The 17,965-nt window shown below is 42.8% G+C and overlaps 3 protein-coding genes across 7 annotated transcripts; all 3 read right to left on the reverse strand.

Annotated features, from left to right (window-relative positions):
- Nucleotides 1-246: 246 nt before the first annotated feature.
- spag5 (sperm associated antigen 5) lies at nucleotides 247-10,169 on the reverse strand. 3 transcript variants are annotated; one of them, XM_037473165.2, is made up of 25 exons: nucleotides 10,118-10,169; nucleotides 9,569-9,637; nucleotides 9,357-9,485; nucleotides 7,065-9,268; nucleotides 6,757-6,949; nucleotides 6,491-6,607; nucleotides 6,257-6,349; nucleotides 6,037-6,171; nucleotides 5,401-5,520; nucleotides 5,211-5,303; nucleotides 4,840-4,974; nucleotides 4,626-4,719; nucleotides 4,400-4,547; nucleotides 4,250-4,300; nucleotides 3,689-3,863; nucleotides 3,333-3,466; nucleotides 2,848-3,016; nucleotides 2,568-2,694; nucleotides 1,769-2,006; nucleotides 1,299-1,431; nucleotides 1,115-1,195; nucleotides 846-995; nucleotides 662-736; nucleotides 506-586; nucleotides 247-421 (listed from the first exon to the last, which is right to left on the reverse strand). In XM_037473165.2, exons 2-25 carry the CDS (start codon nucleotides 9,605-9,607, stop codon nucleotides 350-352), a joined length of 4,986 nt encoding a protein of 1,661 aa, XP_037329062.2. In that variant the 5' UTR covers nucleotides 9,608-9,637; nucleotides 10,118-10,169; the 3' UTR covers nucleotides 247-349. The 3 variants fall into 3 exon arrangements, with proteins under 3 accessions (XP_037329062.2, XP_037329061.2, XP_062420684.1); XM_037473164.2 differs by having other exon boundaries at nucleotides 6,257-6,352; XM_062564700.1 differs by lacking the exon at nucleotides 10,118-10,169 and having other exon boundaries at nucleotides 6,257-6,352; nucleotides 9,357-9,474.
- Nucleotides 10,170-10,968: 799 nt separating this feature from the next.
- Nucleotides 10,969-13,807, reverse strand: trmo (tRNA methyltransferase O). The gene is made up of 6 exons (XM_037473203.2): nucleotides 13,624-13,807; nucleotides 13,379-13,530; nucleotides 13,080-13,254; nucleotides 12,590-12,747; nucleotides 11,891-12,439; nucleotides 10,969-11,697 (listed from the first exon to the last, which is right to left on the reverse strand). The coding sequence occupies exons 1-6, from the start codon at nucleotides 13,710-13,712 to the stop codon at nucleotides 11,462-11,464; spliced, it is 1,359 nt and encodes a 452-aa protein (XP_037329100.2). The 5' UTR covers nucleotides 13,713-13,807; the 3' UTR covers nucleotides 10,969-11,461.
- A 630-nt stretch (nucleotides 13,808-14,437) lies between these two features.
- On the reverse strand, nucleotides 14,438-16,952 carry hemgn (hemogen). Of its 3 annotated transcripts, XM_037472965.2 has the most exons (5): nucleotides 16,655-16,952; nucleotides 16,469-16,543; nucleotides 16,078-16,168; nucleotides 15,045-15,637; nucleotides 14,438-14,916 (listed from the first exon to the last, which is right to left on the reverse strand). In XM_037472965.2, exons 2-5 carry the CDS (start codon nucleotides 16,530-16,532, stop codon nucleotides 14,804-14,806), a joined length of 861 nt encoding a protein of 286 aa, XP_037328862.2. In that variant the 5' UTR covers nucleotides 16,533-16,543; nucleotides 16,655-16,952; the 3' UTR covers nucleotides 14,438-14,803. The 3 variants fall into 3 exon arrangements, with proteins under 3 accessions (XP_037328862.2, XP_037328864.2, XP_037328861.2); XM_037472967.2 differs by lacking the exon at nucleotides 16,655-16,952 and having other exon boundaries at nucleotides 16,090-16,168; nucleotides 16,469-16,643; XM_037472964.2 differs by lacking the exon at nucleotides 16,655-16,952 and having other exon boundaries at nucleotides 16,469-16,643.
- Between the last annotated feature and the right edge of the window lie 1,013 nt (nucleotides 16,953-17,965).

Below are 17,965 nucleotides of genomic sequence, written 5' to 3' on the forward strand. Positions count from 1 at the left end.
CATGAACATCAAGAGGCAAACCTATGAGGATACAGTATGTATGTGTGTGTGTGTGTGTGTGTGTACTAGGCAAAGTTATCAAACTCATGACGAGAAGTGTCATGTTCGCTGTCCTCCTTCAAACAGCAAACAGTTTTCAGCAAATTCATAAAGTTCTTTAAACTAACTTTATAAAATGTTTACGAAAACATGTACGATCATTGGAAGTGGCCTTGGAATATAAAATATAAGGAACAAAGATAATCTCAGAGAATTTTTATTTAAATCAAATTACAAATAGGAACACTTAAAATGAGGACAGGCTAAAACGTAACAGACATACATATAAAAAAGGAACACAGCAAACACGTCAGCCGATGTATTCAACAAGCTGTTGGAGTTGTTCACAATTCTTCACGACGTCCGGTAAGGACCGCAGAGTCTGTGAGGAGCAAATAAACAATCAGCACCTTAAACATTCATAAATATATATAATACACACACACATAAATAAAGCACATCTCACCTCTCTGACTTTATTGAGGAGTTTGTCTAACATCTGAAGTTCATTCTCCATTTTCTGCTGGTTGGTCTGGCGGATGATTTGCTGAGAGAGACAAAACAACATCATCAACACACTGGAGTTTTTTTTTCTACTACGTTACGTCAAGCTGATACTTACATATCTTTTTGCTCTATCGAGGAGTTTAGCTCTGGCCTGCTCCCCCTCTTGAAGACACAACTTCAGTCTTTCCACCTGCAGAATAATCAACCAAAGAACTGGAATGTTCACTCAATTATGAAAAGTATTATTAGAACTATACAATATCCAGAAACTCTCACTCTATGACTCAAATGAAACATACCTCTTTCAATAGCTGGATCTTCTCTTCCATGACATGTGCCGGGTTAGCTGATTGGCTACCAGCTTTCCTCAACTCCTCACGCAGGTATTGAGACTCTGCCTTCGACTGATTGAGAGCGCGACGAAGCTCCACCGCCTCCTTCCGCAACTCCTGTGAACAACAAATAAAAGCTGTTACATTTAGTAACGTTCATTTAGATTGTTTTGTTTCATACAAGTGTGTGTGTATATATATATATATATATATATATATATATATTTATGCCTTACATTGCTGTCAATCTTATGTTTATTAAGAGTTTCCTGGGTCTCTTGTATTTCTGCCATCAGCCTCGTCAAAGTTTTCTCATCCTATGTGAAGACATACATTTCAATAGATGAGTGCTTCTTTGGCTCGACATTCACAGTTGTGTAGCTACCGTAGATCAGTAACAGCATGCACCGCAGTTATTACCTGAGCATTCTGCTGCAGCGCCTGATTTCCCTTCTGCAACAGGCTGTTCAGACCACTGATTTGATGCTTCAGATCAAACACCTCTGCATCGTGCCTGTTGCTTGCAGCTTGCAGCTCCACCTGCAGGTTAGAGCTGACAACGCATTGGATAATGTTGGAATGGAAGGACAACACACACACACACACACAGCCGTGATTTTTACATTCAACAGTTGTGTAAAATTATTTTTCTAATGAAGGTAAATAAATAAGAAGAAAATCTGATTTACGGATTTCTTCTCTCTATGATTTGCTGGTCAGAATTAAACATCAGGAATGTAAACTAGTGTTAGCCTTTCATTTTTACAAATACATCAACAAACCAGTGTTAGTTCCAGGACTACATATTGGTCAAAATCTGTTTAAAAAAAAGTTTCCATAAAAAGACGGCCATCTGTATTTCATCACCACAGACGTGTTACGGCACTTACATGGTGGTGTGCAGCTGCTCCAACTCGGCATCTTTACGCTGCTGCAGCAGCTTCCGGGTGCTGATGAGCTCCGAGACGGTGCTGCCCAGGTCGGCCAACAGTTCCCCAACACTGCTCTGCTCGTCCTCCTCTGGCTCAAACTCCACCTGGGACAAATTCTTTTTGGGGGTGACGGCTGTGATGCGCGTGAAGGCGCTCGTCTCGCTGAACAAAGGCTCACACTGTGGCCCGGGGGAGTCTGAGGGAGCAGCGAACCACAACGTTCATTTTGGATTGCCGTGACATTTACGCCCCATTGAACTGCATTAAAGATGTGCAATTAGATGTAGCACAATTTTTCCATTTTGTTCGTGTAACTGAGCCATCTCTGCTGATCCGTAACCATTTCAAAACGACATACATGTTCATTTAAAATACAGTGGGAAGTCATACATCATCTGTGGCCATGCTTATTAAAGAGGAAATTATCTCATAAACGTCATTAGCAGGAGAGTTATTCATACTCTCTTCAATAAACGGGACAGATCCGTTAAACACTCATCCGACCAATGTTTGAGCCACTCAAATCAAACCGCTGTCACACGAGAATCTCTGGTTGGCACAGTTTAAAGACACATCTGCATTATACAATATATAAAAATGTGTTTATATCAGCTTTCCTATGCCTTAAAAAAACAAAAGTTCATGCTATACACAGACATAAAATCTGAAGTGTCTTTCTCGTCTCTCATAAGACCCGAGGGAGACACTACGAGGCCCGAGCGTCAGTGTAGGTGTAAATCAGGGTGAGATACAGTACCCGATCCAGAAGGTGTCTCTTTTGTGACGTCTTCCTCCATCTCAGCAGTTAATGCAACCATGACGCTGTCAACAAAGGAGCTGGATGGGTGGCGACGTTCCACGTTGTGGAGAGGTGGGCACTCCTTCTGTGTTTCAGAAGAAAAAAAAAATATATATATACACACACACACACATCTCCCCTGCAACTCATGCTGTACTCATGCAAGGGTTGAAGACAAGCATTGACCCGTTTGAAAGGGAGACAGCCGTGGTGGAATGGGGCAGCTCTCCTGCGTTACCTGGTCATTGAGTGATGAATGCAGTTCATTGGTGAGTCCTCGCAGTGTGTGATGCAGCAAAGTAATGTCAGCGACGGCTTGAGCCAGCTTCTGTCCGAGCTGCAACTGGGTCGCATCGGCTCTGGACTTTGTACTTTCCAGCTCATCCTGCAGACTCCCGTTCTCAAGCCTTCATCACGCATGCAAGTTAGAATTTAGCATAAAGACTAAATGAGAGACAGCATTTATTTGTTGTAGGATTAGCAGCAGATTAAACACACCGACAAGACTTGTGTTTATTTTGTAATCTTCTACTTCTAATGTACTTTGGCTAAATATTTGCTAGTACTTACATTGAGGTATGAATAACTTTGTAGGACAGGCAAAAATATTTCGCCAAAACAGTGGCCCCCCCCCCATTTAATCTAATCAACATTTCTCACTAGCACATCGATATGACAACAGAAGAGAAGATCATTATACAGATGATGTTAAGTCAAACTTACTGAAGTCTGCCAAGTTCTCCTTTTAGATCCTCACACTGGATATTCCTCTCTCGGAGGCTCTGCAGATTGGCCCTCAGCACCCGCTCACTCTCCCCCATTTGCTCCCTCGCAAACTCATTCTCCATCTGCAAGAACTGACGCACAAACATACACCAGGAAATCCACCAAATGAAGTCGCATCACATAACAGCATCTCAGCTTAATGGTTACTCATGGAGCAAGTGTATAAGGAGTCAGAACCAGATGTATAGGGGATATAAACCTAAGCGATGTAATGCTTAAAAGCATTACGTTTGGACGTCGTTAATCCCTGAATCCTTCCAAGTACTGCAAGAGCAGCGAGTCCTTCGTCTCACCTCGTTCATCTCCCGCACGCCATTGAGCTGCGTGCAGGCGTCCTGGAGCTGCTGGATCTGGGTGCTCTGGGATTGAGAGAGGACCTTCAGCTGCCCGAGCTGCTCCTCACTTTGAGCCAGAGCCTGACTGAACTCGTACGCACGCTGCTCCGACTGACCCAAGGACGTCTCCAACCTGAACACCAGCACGGACAACACAGGCGGGGGGGCGTTAGCTGCAGTGTTCTAGTCATTTGTGAAAGTGAGGATGTTTTACACTCATAGAGCAATATTGTTGTTTAATCATCATTAAAGTAACCTAAAACACCATAATTGTCTCTCTATACACTGTTCGCTACTAACAAAGTACAGTATATGAAAACCAAAATAAGTGTGGTTATTAAAATACATTAATTTACTGAATGGGTTTGTGGATTAATGAGAAACAACTAGAGGAATGAAGAATTCAGGTTTTTTTACAGGTTTAAACCGTTCAATAATGTGAATAATATTTTACTCAATATTCATATTAACCCATTTATTTGCTACAACCTGTTTATTGTTTCATCTTACTCCACTCACTCATTTGCTCTATCCTTTGCTAGCTGGATGTCCTTCCATGACTGCTGCAGCCTGAAACAACAACATTTAGAGTTTTTTTTTTTCCTCCATACAGTATAATTTTTTTTAAAAGCATATCATCAACAGATTTTAGTTGTTGTAGGATCATACTTTGTACTTTCAGCAGCAAGGGCCTGCTCTAGGAAGGTGTAGGAGGCCAAAGTGGAGGAAACGGTGGCAGAGAGCTCCGTCACCTTCCTCTCCAGCGGACCTTGCTCTTCCTCTCTTTCGGTCAGCTTCTGACGAAGCACACCCATTTCTGGAATTCAATGAAAAGGAAAACATGTAAGCAATTCTAAAAAGGTGATTGAATGAAATACCCAAAGCCAGTTTTTACCTGAGGTCAGAATTGTCACTTGCAGATTCAAATCACTGATCTGTTCTGTGGCCGTGTGGAGATTCACATTAGCTTGTTTTAATTCCTCTTCAGTCTGTTGGGTAAAAATCATCCGAGTGATTAATAATATAAAAAGATGCAGTGCCATTGAATAAAGTGACGCGGCAAGTCAGCAAGTGTCCAAATTAACGTGAGGACATCATAGTCATTGGACCTGCTCTCGCTCTTCAACGGCCTGGTCTCTCGCAGCGAGATGGTCGTCCCGCTCTCTCAAAGCAGCAGCTGCCCTCTCATTTAGGCTCAGAAGCATGGGAGCCGTTTTCTGCAGAAGGCCTCTGACTGTGCGGAGCTGTGAAAGGACCCAACCAAAAAAAAAACATCAGACATCTGAGCATCAATGCCGCAGCAACATTCTAACCCCACATAAGAGCAAAAATGATATGACGGTAGATGTGTTATTAAAGTGTGTCTTCGTCAACCAGATTTCTGCTCGCTATTAGAAATTGCTACATAATGTGTGTATTTGATGGTTTTCTCATTTGCAAACAGTAATAGTCTGTTAAAAGTATGCATTTTAAAACGTACGTCTTGCATCAAAGTAGATTGGTCGTTTAAGGTTGTGGACAGAACATCCGTAGCAGAGTCCAACATCTCAGTGTAGGCCCGGTTCAATGCAACCTGTTATAAATCAGAAAAAAATAGAATTTAAAATCTGAGGAATTTTATGTTGAATAGATTATAACAGCTTTTTAAAAAGGTTGCGTGTTATCTGTACCTGTTCTGGGTAGGTCTGGTCCAGGGCAGCTGACAGCTCTTGCTGAGAGCCCACAATCCCCTCCAGCTCAGAGATTTCAGTGGCAAAGTGTGTCCTCAGCTGCTCCATCGCACTGAAGGCCTGGAAACAGAAAAAGACACACGCGCTTAAAGCTCCTGGAATAAAGAATGCAACCAAAATAAATGTTCTAAATTAAGTTAGAATATTTTCAAAAATAACTTCTGTACACACAGTAAAAATGTGTGAGTGTTATGATCCAACAGGCCTGAGGCATTTAGCTTAATATTTGTGCCGAGACCATAATTAGTATGAGGAGGAAAAATGTATTGCGATTAGTCTTAATATTTGAAATCTTGTGAAGAAATACCAAAAAACCCACTTTGGTCAAGAAAGAAAAATTTGGTTTTACCCTACATGTTTGCATATCATTAATATGCCACTTCTTACGAGGGTATAGATTTTAAACATCTTGCTACTTAGGTATATTTTCTAAATATATTTCATGTTTTTTTTTTCTGTAAGCAATAGTCAATACTTGCAAAGTATTTAAATAGTCATGGATTGAGAAACAATACACAGATTAAACTAATTAACAAGTCACATAAAATAATTAAAGAGCCATGCCCCAGTGCTTACCGCCTCCTTGGCTGTGAAGGCGTCCTCCATCTGCATCCTCATGTCATCTCTTTGGTGAAAAGCATCTTTGACCTTCTGCATCAATTGTGTGTGTGTCTCCTTTGTTTTCTCAGATACAGACTTCATCTGACCGTACTTCACAACACAAAGACAAATACATATCAGCTTCCTGGTTCCCACTGGACAATACCACACAAGCATGCGAGACATGTTTACATACATGTGAAACGAGGCTTTGGTGGTCCCCTCTGACCACGTCTCCTATTTGAATCACGTTAGAGAGGGCGGCGTCCGTGTCATAGGTCAAGGAGGTCTGCTGGGAAACACGCACAAACTTCAGGAAGGAAAACGCATTCTCTTCACAATAATTCAAAAGCACGTGCCTCAGCACATTATGGAAGATGATTTCACAGCATAAATGAACACACGTGGTGCGTTATTGTTTATGTCTCACCATGGTGACCCGCATGTCCTGCATGTGCTGGATGAGCTTCTGTAGAGAACTTCCATCCATCTCCAACTCACCAATCCTTGCCAGAGCCTCCAAATATAGGTCTCTGTACACTGTGGTCTATTTAGAATACAAAAGTAAGCAAAGTAACCAATTTAAAAATAAGATTGCGCATCACAAAAACGACAGCAAAGATCTCGTCAAAGCAAAAGAGTGAACCCACTAAGCACAGCGTCAGCCCCTTGAAATATGTCAGAGTGTGTCCTTACCTGAGTGAGTTCAGAGCGGTCAGTCTGCACTAGTTTCTCCCTGAGGTCCGAAGGGGCCGGGCCCGCAGAAGGACGTCCATTTTCCCGTGATGCAGACAATTGCTGCGCAAGAGCCTCCACCATGATCATGCTGGACCTCAACCTGTGCTCCAGCTCTTGTCTGGGAAGACAGTCCAGGCTGCCTGGCGGCATGCTGAGAGCACATCGACAGCAGGAGGAAAATAAATGTAAAAAACAACTACAGAAATTTTAATTAACGACGTCATACTCAAGAAAAGTTGAAAACCTAGTCTGCAGTTTACACTTACTTCCACAGGAGAGGATCTGTTAGCGTGCAGGAATCAACCACAGAGATATCCCTCTTTCTCTCAAATTGGCCGGATGTATTGGCGCTGCGGTCCAACCACTTGACGGGAGTGGTGCCCACACAGACACTGTGGGATTCCAATGGAGGAGCTTTGTCCGATGGGACCATGAGGGCAGCGGTGGGTAAAGTGGGAGCAGGCACTGCAGCGGGAACCATCTTTCCTGATGCCAAGAAAAGAAACTCTGCCATCTGTCGAAGCTGCTGCTGAAGAGGACCATCTGGAATCAAAGGTGTGTCCCAAACCGGCTTCTCCACTCCGAGCCGAGGCTCCTCAGAAGGCTTTGCCCCCACATCCCCACCTATTGCTGTAGAGTTAAGCAGAGGTTGTGGCATAGGTCTCTCCATGTCCTCGGCCCATAGCCCAGCAGGGTCAACGTTAAAAGGGGCAAATGTGACGTTCTCCCCTTCAAGAGCGGACTTTCCCAAAGCAGGACCCCTGAAGGCCCTTAATGCAGCGAGAGAGGCTCTACGGACAACAGGACTGAAGATCCCAAACTGAAAAGCCGATGCCACTGTGGGACACTCGGACGGCACTTTCAAAATATCCGGGAGGTTTTCTGCCCGAGGATTCTCTGCAGAGTTGCAAAGAACGGGTCCACTTCCAGATGAGCCCAGGGCGCTGTCTGTTGCCTCACTGGGTTTGTGGGCTCCACTGCTGATTTGCAATAGAGACACATGTTCAGCATGCACTTTGCCTTGCGTAGGCATCTCTGCCAAATTTTCCAGATGGCTGCAGACGGAACTCTCTGTCCTATGAAGCATTGAAGGCAATGCACTGTCCTCAGGATGCACCAAGGCTTTTTTTGACATAGCTTGCATTTGACATTCAACAGATGTATCATCCAGCGCCTTTAAAGGCGTGTTAGTCCGTGAAGATGTTCCGATAGCTGTGGGGTCAGGATATGCCACATCTTCATTCTTCTCCACATGGCTGTTAGGAATACATTCAAGATGACTGTTTACAACCTGTGTGACAAAAGGTGGAACACTGTTGTCTTCAAAGGGCTGGCAGGCCACAGCCTGCTCATCAGGAAGAGGGGACGTCTTAGAGGATCCATTAGATATTTCAAATTCACTTCTGGCATTGATGAAAGAGCTCAATGCAAGGCCCTCTTGCCCGCCAGTCAAACAATCAGGTACCACCGGCCTTATCTTTTCAACCTCCTCCACAACATCAAGGCTGAGTGGTAATGGTTCCCTCAATGGATCATTTTCGGTTTTACAGTAATGGTGATCTAAATTATCATCACTGTTTTGTGCATCTTGGTCACAAGCCAACATGCTTGGATCATCGCCATAGTTGTACGACTCCCCGCAGGTCGCAGATTGATCAGCTGGCAGAGGAACCGTTTCATCTGCAGGTTTGGTGCCATCTGAAATTTCGATCCCACCTCCAGTGCAGTTCAATGATTTGAACGTTACATCACTCAATCCATCCGCAAACTTTTCAGAGCCATTTGTGGTCTCAGAGAGGTTGGTGACGGCACAAACAGCATTTTCAATGCTAAAGTAGGGATGATCTGCATGTTCCGCTTGACTTATCGGTCCACAAGCAGAGAGATTTGTTAAATTTACACTGCTGTCTTGTAACGGTTCGACCAGCTGGGCCTTGGGCAGAGGAATGGTCTCATCTTGAAGTCCGGTAACATCTGAAACGTTCACCTCACCACCATCGCAAACAAATGATTTCCAAGTGACATCATTCGTAAAAGCTCCGGAATCTTGTGTGACTTCTCTATCAACCAAGTCTTTAGAGGCCACCGTAGTATTTGAAGTGTCACATAGACACGCGGCGTCAATGTCAACCGCGGAGGCGTCTTCCTCCTCGGGGTGGTGATAGGGGTGCTCGACGTGGTTACTGCAAGAATGATCGATGACACCGTCACAGATGACTGTGCCTTCCGTTTCACGCACGTTTTCCATAGCCTGATCCTTGGGTAAAACAATACTTTCTTCTCCGCAGACTGAGAAGCCCGAAACCTCAACCTCCCCACCGGGACAGATGAAGGACTTAAACGTCACATCTCCAAGTCCACTGGCTGTCTCAGCAGTTGCTGTATCCATAATGGAAGCATCGATTTGATTCACTTTGGTGGATGGAGGAGATTGCAAGTGGGCTTCGGGGTCACAGAAAGGAACGTCGCCCTGTTGATTCGGATGAATGGAACATAAGGAACAGTCACAAAGACAATTAAAATAACAGGAGCTTTAAAAAATATAAATATAACCCCACCTTTTTCGGTTCCACAACGTCAGCACTGAGCAGGGACTTTGATTTGAACCTTGATGATGGAGTTGACAGATGCAGCATCTCATTCTGCAAACTTCTCAGAGGGGTACGCTCTCCAAATCTGCTTGGAGGCTAACAGTCACAGAAAGCATGTTATTTGCTTGTTCGGCGATAATTGAACAACACATTGTGCACTAAAGGCCTTCAAATCTCACCAAGCTGTCCCCACTAAAGCTCGACTTCCTGGAGGACATCACTTTGGAGTGCTGGGAAACCTTTTACAACTGCAAAGTACGAGACAAGTATTATGTACCAAACGTGCCTTCTGTTGGCCGACAATACTGTTGAAATCAAATGACGTTGTCGTTAGCACCTAGCTAACAAAAAGAGGCTAACGTTAATATTATGACGCTTCGGCAACGTCACAGGCAGTTGGCCAGAAGTAACTCAAGGCTCATGTTTAAGCTAACGTCATTTCATAAGCGTTAATGACTAATCAAACGTATCTTGGGTGTATGATGTAAGGCAGCAACGTAAGACCTTACTAAGAGTAATGTTAGTGACTTCTAGTTTGGGAAAGCGTTACCGAAGTCGTTGACTGTACGTACGGTACGTTAACTGGAGGTAGCCTGTAAACATCTCACATCAGCAGCTAACCGACATTTTACACTAAATACATGTGGTACTATGATCGGTTAACTCAAGATACACGCATTGCCTTTAAACGTTTACCGATCTAAGCTCCGCGAATAGGGTAAACAAACCTTACTGTCGTGCAGTCAACCGCGTTTCATTCAAAACGCAAATGTCAGCTCTGTTATTGGTCCATTTCTCTTCTTCTGTGGTTTTGTGATGCCCTGGACGGATTTGCCGCGTCATATTACGCGCTGCTGCCCCTCACAGGAAGCTACTGTCATTACAATACATGCCATTTAGCTGAAGTTTTTATCCAAAGCGACTTTCAATAAGTGCATTTTAACCGTAGAGATACAAACTCAGAAGAACAAGTAACAAGAAAGAACAATTTTCATCAAAGAAGCAGTTTCAAAACATGTATTAGATCATTTCACACTAAAGGGATTCTCCTAACGCCTCCAAATCTACTCAATCCTTCAAAATATTGCCTTTTAGGTATAAACAGGCCAGGTTGTTCTTACAAATTGTATGCATAATCATAAAAATAACTTATTGGTCACCGTCACCAACTTCTCTCATCAAAATAATTTGCATTCAACTGCTACATTGCAGTAAACTAAAACGCTTGTGGACATCATCTGGGAATTAACTTGAGTTTGTTTATTTATTTCTAAAGTCCCGGTTTGACATTTCAAACCCTTCCCTCAGTTACATTACGATGCATATTTGTTTCTGCCAAAGATTTCTCATAAGATTAGCAACACTACTGTTGTCCTTGTTACCATTAAATCAGTCAAACCTCATTAAAATGATGGAAATGATTTGCTTGAAAAATACATTAAGTGTTTCATACACAATCCATAGATCAGCTTATGAATGTTCTCTTCCTCTCTCCGACTAAAAACACCTCTATGAACCCATAGTTGTAGAGTCACTGTTGATTGGGAGGGCAGTCGTGTAAGTATAATTGACTACAGGAAACAAAAACAAATCCTTTAATCATTCAGTTGGGTAGAAGGTCCGACATGATAATGTGTACATATAAACAGTATTTAAACTAGCGGAACAAGTCTTGACCAAAAGTAAACGTGCAAACAATATCATGAAAATATGTGGTAAAATTGGACACGCCTTTTAATACTTAGTGAGAAGAACTTTATAACTTAGATTTGATCATTTGCACAATGACTGCTATTTCTAGATAACCTGCACTGACCATGTAAAACCATTGCATCCCCACTGTGCCTTAAAGTCAGAGACAAAAAACAAAAGAGGATTTATATTTTCAAAAATCTTTATTTGATCTACTTATCATTGAATGTATTGTACCTTGCCTTTCGTGCATCTACTTTAAGGCGGTCTAAATAATTGTACCACTTAAACAGTTGTCAATATAGAAATGACCTAAAAAGGTTGATTGAAGGCAGGATCCGTTACTGTTCTTCAACAAAGCTCTCAATCAAAAGGAGTTCTCACGTTGAAGAAATGCATTGCTCAACAGGTCGGACCCGCAGTACCTCAGCAAATCCTTGTCCAAACCAGCATGTGATGTCAGCCGTGTCCAGGGTAAAGAAGAACAGTCTGTCTCTGCAGCGTGTCCTTCTATAGACTGACCGGGGGTCTGCAGACAGCACCCCTCTTATAGCAGCCGTAGCTTCCTCTGGACTGCGAAGAAACTTGAACCTGGGTCTGTCACTTTCAGAGGCCCCTGTGTGACGTGGTGGCACTCTGTTATCACATGAATCTTCATGCATCCTTTATTGTTAAACATTAAACCTACACGCTGGATATAGACGTACATGCATATACTGTTCATGACCTATTTCATATTCATTTTGCTCCCAACAGAACCCTCTAGTGGACAAAAACACAGTCCCCTTTTATGTGGAAATTTGGTTTACCTGACAGGTGTGCGGGGAGGAAGTCTGCCAACTCCCTCCCAGCCTGAGGAGTGAAGCGCACCTCCAAACCACCGACAGGAGGCTCTCTGATCCAGCCGGCAACAGCACTGTAGACCTCCTCCCCAAAGCAGGGGTGCTCGACAGTCCCATCCGGTGGTGGGGTTTTGGGAGAGTCTGAAACTTGATCCTCTTTTGCACAACTTAGCTGGCAAAGGTCCCTTTGGGTCGCATAGGCCTCAACTTCCTCCAGCACATGGCGGAGGTCTTTGTGGAGGAAGAACTGGGCACTGGATGACTCTGATGAATCCGTGACTGAAACCTCTGCTTCAGATTTGTCTTTTGAGAGAAAGCTACTAAAGTCATCATTGTGATCACTGTGTTCCCCTTTTAGGGCTGACTGATCACCAGAGTCATTTGGATGGTTTAATAGTGTGGTCTCATCTGAGCTCATCCTGGAGAGGGGGTTGTCGTACTCTGGGATGTAGGGTTTGATGTCCAAGACTGGGGTCCCAGCAATCATGTCAATATTTGAAAGATGTATTGTATCACCTAAAAAAAAGTGTAAGCATGAAACATATTGTATACATTAGTGTAGTTTAGTATTACGAGTTTTAAAAAAAATTACATGTCAACATGTACATAGGTCCTCACAAAGGCGCAACTACCAATTAAAGACACTTCCTTTCTAATCAAACTCACCTACTATCTTATCAAGTCGAGCTAGAGTTAGGCCCAATGCATTTGGTCGGTGGGGGCTGCGGGTTGAGTACACACCAACTCTCTGACCGTTGAGTCTAGGAGGCTTCACTTTAGCTTTGTAACTTAAGTGCCCATTTTTGTGAAAGAGAAAGATAATCCTGAAGAGACAAAATGGGGAAAACAAACACCAAATTAGCATTGGATATTGTATGTGTCCAGAGACGGTTATTTTTAAACGGGCAGAAGAACTTTTATAAAACTGGGAAAATAAATCCTAAACCCAGTCCATAAGTGACAGATAGGCAACCAAAAGCCTCTACTGCTTCTGTAAGTGGGATAAAACAGCTGCTAAACATTACCTGAAAAGTGAAACAAATAAAGTTGTATTAATACAGCCTTAATACCAGTTCGATATGGCTTTGTATGCTCTTATTATAGACTGTATTAAACTGTATATGTTTCACAAGAACACCAACTGCATGATACATACCAGACATGGGAGTATTGCTCCAGACCCACCAGAGCGTGCTCAGGGTTATTAAAGACACTGCGGTGGATGCGCAGATCGGCTCTTGAGGGGCCACAAATGGTGGGCTGTCTGGGTGTCCCGTTCTTCACAGAGAAACAGGAAGTGATGTAACCAATCGGGACTGTCTGGATGCTTCCTGGAGTATTACAGAGACAACAATGTTGTTTCACTTTTTAAAACATGTTTCATAAATATGTTACATAGCTTTGTATGCTTTTCTTTGCATTACAGATGTGGCTGCATTTACAGTTGTGAACGACCTCGCTCTAGTGCAGCCTGTGGTGATGCTGCGGGTGAAGACGGTGAGGGCGTCTGGTCTTTATCGGGTCCACAGAGTCCAATCGTTGACACAGCCGACTGAATGGATATCATGTGTTTGCGATGACCTCTCGTCGCGCTGTCCAACATCTGCCTGTCAAAGTGGCAGATACCACGCAACTGTCAACACAGCATGCGCGCAATAATACAGCCGTTCGGTGAATATTTCGTTTCTATCTCCACCAACCTCAGATTCTTGATTTCCTTTCTCATCACAGAAATCTGCTGATCCAGTTTGTTAATGCGCTCGCCGCAGCAGTCGCACAGAGGACTCATTGCGAACGAGTTAGCTTTTAGCTAGCGAGCCAAACAGCAACAAACCGCTGTGTAAACACGTGGGAGTTTCTCTAACCGGAAACAACCACTTTGACTTCCGGAAGGCCGGCCATGAGTTTTTGAGGCGACTACGTAGGTTACGTGAAGATCTGAGAAGGTTAACTTTCTTCTAACGCAAAGCCTATATTGTGTATATTACGCATTGTAACGTAAATGTAGTTAAAACTTGACCTACATACGACACATATTACACGAATGTAATACACAGAAGTGATTGTTACGCTTGCAGTAGTTCCGTTTTATACCAGCAGAGGGCGAGCAAGAGTAATGTCAAACTCCTATTAAAATAATACATTTGTCTTACACAGTAGTTCATCAGTAATGATATCCAAATAATATTATGTATATTAATATTACACTGACAGCAACTCTGCTGCATAATGAACTCTTTTTTTAATAATTTCAATACATTTGTATTACCACTATTAGTTTTAAATGCAGGACTTGTTGCAATGGATTATTTTTATATTATGGAATAGTCATCTCAGAAAACAAATGGGACAAATCCTGAAAATGTGTTAAATCAATCATTTTAATAAATCAATCAAATATTAATAAATCCATTATCAGAGCCTGTATAAAAACACCAATATCATCTACTGTATCAATTCATTATTGTTCAAGTATTTCTAACATAATAAATAAAGACATTTCTGAGCACAGTCCACAAATGATAAGCACTGTCTTTTATTAGGTGAATAACAACTTTATACAAAATTCTATCAAATGAATCCATACATTATCCTCATTTGATTGGTACCATATACTACTAAATAAAAAGCAAGCAAAATGTGCTGTTTCATGAATTTAAAAAAGAAAATAGAAGTCATCACCTTTGCAGTGAAGAACAAACCAGAATAAATAAGGATGCAGGTTGGTTTTGAATTGATAATTTTTTCAAATAAGCAATACATATGCTCAGTATATTTGCTCCTTTAAGCCAACCTGCTGCACACTAACCAAAATAATACTGAGCTAGAAACTGGATGGGATCTGAGCTGAGGCAGTATCTAAAAAGGTGTTTCAGAAAACTAGAATAAATTTCCCGGGAAATATTTCTGTGGAGGCGGCGTTGAGGACAAGGTTGGAATTGAGAACATTTTGTTTTGTTCAGGCATGTTGATGGACGATGTCCCAATCAAATCTAAAAAGACAGGATACAGTTAATATTAAGACAAATATGGGGAAGAAAAGAAAAAAATCCTTCAACTAGGTAACACTATTTCTCCACACCATTCATTCTCCTAGAAGTCTAACTGTCTTCTTTAATACCTTCATTTGCTGTTTGGTCACTAGATGAATAGACGTCCTCCTCATCACCTGGGCCCAAGTCCTTAATCGGGACCTGGTCAAGGACCTTTCTGCCTTGTGACTCTGGGAAGAAGGTCTCCACCTGAGGAGGAGCTGCAGTTGGAACAGGGGCTTGCGTCAGGACTGGAACAGCATCTGGAACAGCATCTGGAGCTGAATATGGAACAGGGACTGGAGCGGAATCTGCAAGTTTGACGGCATATGAAACCGGAGCCGAGGGTGAGAAGAGGGCTGGAGTCGGAATAACGGGAGCGGGAGCAGTCAGCGTAGGAGCAAAGACGGGGCTCTGGGTGGATCCAAGCAGTGGCCGAGGTGCAGGGGCATCCGGGGCAGATGGCGGTTGTGATTCCACATCCGGTAGAGGGGATAAAGATTCTGCTGTTTGATACGGGACGACCTCAGCAGGTTCAGGCACCAGCGCCGCGGGAGCCTCCTCAGGCACCGCTGCCTCCTCCTGATGGACACAGACCTCCGGGGTGGGCTCACTCTTCTTGGGCCTCCCTCTCCGCTTCGTGCCACTCTCAGCCCTTGTTCTTTTCCTTTGACTCTCCACCCTGAGAGAGAGAGAGAGAGAGAGTTCAACAAATCCAATCAACCTCCCAACAGTGGGCATTGATACAGCTCTCTGCGATACTTTTGCAAAGCCAATAGAACAAAGTCCTTGACCTGGATCTGGGGCGTCAATAGAAACACTGAAGCAACCTTTGGTTTCCTCTTGCTCCATATTCAACATAGAGCAGAGGATTGATAAGCAGCTGGAGTGCTGATAAGGATTTAACCGTGCAAGTACAATGTTATATATAAGCAGTGGTAATAAAGCCTAAACAGTACGATGCTGAATGTCTACTTTTACTCTGCGTGGTATTTGAACAATAATGTACTGTATTAGGCTTTTGTCCGCACTGCTAAACCTATGACGGTTACTCCAAATGAAAATAGCCGTGAATGTAGGTCACTGCACTAACATTGGCTAATCCTTTCTTCAAAAATTTACCCAAAAACCCACTGGTTAGTCTCCTTTTCTTCTGCTTCTGCCTTTCTCTTCTTGAGAAGATCCCTGTCCCGTAATCGGCGACGGATCCCACCTTGGAAACGGAGAAACAACAGGGGCAGCATGAAACCAAAGAGCAGTAGTTCTTTATGCATGACTAGAGAATGTGGGGAGTGATGGCGTATAAAGATGTGGTTCAGTGACATTTGTTCTTCCAGCTTCACACGGGGCACACTTGGTTTAAAAATACAGAGTAGTAACGGTACTATCGATTAAAGTGTTTTTTTTTGTTTGTCTTGAGTTGATCAAAAGGCACCATACAGTATGCCAACAATGAAATACCCTACTGGAATAGGTCAGCTGCAATTAAAAAAGAAGAGTGGTAAATAGTAACCTTGGTCCTCATTCGAATTTTTATAATCCGACTCTTGATTCTCTTGCTGCAACGTCTCCTCCATTCTGAGTCCGGCTATGAATGAACTCAACTCATTGAAGGCGGGCAAACACACAAACGAAGACAGAACAACTTCTGACTGTTTTCTTTTCCCACCCCTAAATGAATTATCTGGTTAAACATTACCATAGTGCTGGAGGAGTTCTTGCAGCTCTGGTCTTATCGTGTTTGTAAAGCTGGAGGAGTTGGCACAGTATTGACACAGAGAGAGAGAGAGAGAAAAAAAAGGACTGGAGCAAGTTGTGTGTGATACGCTTATAAGACAAAAAGGTTACCTAACTAGTCAAGCAACAGAAAAATAAAAAATGACTCTTTTGGATGCACATGTTTGTGAAAGCTAGCAGCTTATACTACTGCGACTTAGCAATGGCAAAAGTATACTCAACTGAATTCATATCCACAATTATCCAATGGCTTAATTACCTGATATCGTTATCAGGAACAAAACACTCCCACAGTTAAATTAAGTTCTGAGTATGAAATAAACGAGCCAATATTGCAAATCGCGGTGTGTTTCTTCCTGCATAAATGATACTAAACATCAATAAACATTCTAAAAACAGAAACACATCATAAAGTACTTATTGGTAGACCCTCTGCATTGAAAAGCCTCCAGACGGCCTGACACCAGGCAAGACGTGCTTTCATCCAGCGGAGCGGAGGCATACCCGTCTTATCTGGGAGATGGAGAATGCTCGGTTGGGGCGTGTCCTCAATCTTCTCCCAGCACATTGAGGGCTGATGTGTTTGAGCTGCTCACAGAAAGAAGCTGTCCCGCAGAGTAAATAACACTGAGCTGCCTCCAGCACTGTGGGGAAATGTTGAGGGTCTCTCGGTTAAATTCAAGCAGCTTCCTGCAATTCACCCTTGATTTTTTTCAAAAGGACTGGGTTTTAACCTGAAATATGGTCTGGTTTTGGCATTATTTTTTTCATTGATGAAATTGTGCGGTTAAAATGTTGTACAAAATGTGCTTATTGCACCTGTTTGGTCCGGGGAGGATTTCAGCGTTAAAGAAACTTGTCTTGGAAGTCCATACAATGACAAGTATTATAACCTTCTATTCTGAGATAAACTGCCTGAGATGAACAAACTGTCCCATTGTTTTCTTTAAACAGGAACTCACACACACACTCACAATTTAAAATACCGTGAACATTTAGCAGTATCTTCAGCATCAAGGTCAACTCCAGGCGGGTTAAAAGGACCACAGGCTGCACAGTTTACTCTCTAGACACAGACACACTCGACTCCTTGCATGTATGCACATCTTTCCAAATGACTGATTATTATCTGCTTCACCCACTCGCTGTAACACACGGCTCTGCTGCCTTCACAATGTGTCTTTAAATTGGAGAATGTCAAAGTAGATATTACAGTGCCATCTTCTGGTGTAGATTTTACACTATACCAAACACTGATTTGAACATTCTATAC

This window comes from Pungitius pungitius, chromosome 9 (genome assembly GCF_949316345.1).
Source record: "Pungitius pungitius chromosome 9, fPunPun2.1, whole genome shotgun sequence".
NCBI lineage: Eukaryota > Metazoa > Chordata > Actinopteri > Perciformes > Gasterosteidae > Pungitius > Pungitius pungitius.

Excerpts from the sequence above, each read along its gene's own strand:
- spag5 (XM_037473164.2), bottom strand. The coding sequence starts at position 9,607 with ATGTCCTCCAGGAAGTCGAGCTTTAGTGGGGACAGCTTG. Across the intron at positions 3,864-4,249 it reads GCAAAGGATAGAGCAAATGA|GTTGGAGACGTCCTTGGGTC; the intron begins GTGAGTGGAGTA and ends GCTGGTGTTCAG. Across the intron at positions 2,007-2,567 it reads AGAGACACCTTCTGGATCGG|ACTCCCCCGGGCCACAGTGT; the intron begins GTACTGTATCTC and ends CTGCTCCCTCAG.
- trmo (XM_037473203.2), bottom strand. The coding sequence starts at position 13,712 with ATGAGTCCTCTGTGCGACTGCTGCGGCGAGCGCATTAACAAACTGGAT. Across the intron at positions 12,440-12,589 it reads TCGACTTGATAAGATAGTAG|GTGATACAATACATCTTTCA; the intron begins GTGAGTTTGATT and ends ACTTTTTTTTAG. Across the intron at positions 11,698-11,890 it reads CCTCCCCGCACACCTGTCAG|GGGCCTCTGAAAGTGACAGA; the intron begins GTAAACCAAATT and ends CACGTCACACAG.
- hemgn (XM_037472965.2), bottom strand. The coding sequence starts at position 16,532 with ATGGAGGAGACGTTGCAGCAAGAGAATCAAGAGTCGGATTATAAAAAT. Across the intron at positions 16,169-16,468 it reads AAATTCGAATGAGGACCAAG|GTGGGATCCGTCGCCGATTA; the intron begins GTTACTATTTAC and ends TCCGTTTCCAAG. Across the intron at positions 14,917-15,044 it reads TGACCAAACAGCAAATGAAG|ATTTGATTGGGACATCGTCC; the intron begins GTATTAAAGAAG and ends CTGTCTTTTTAG.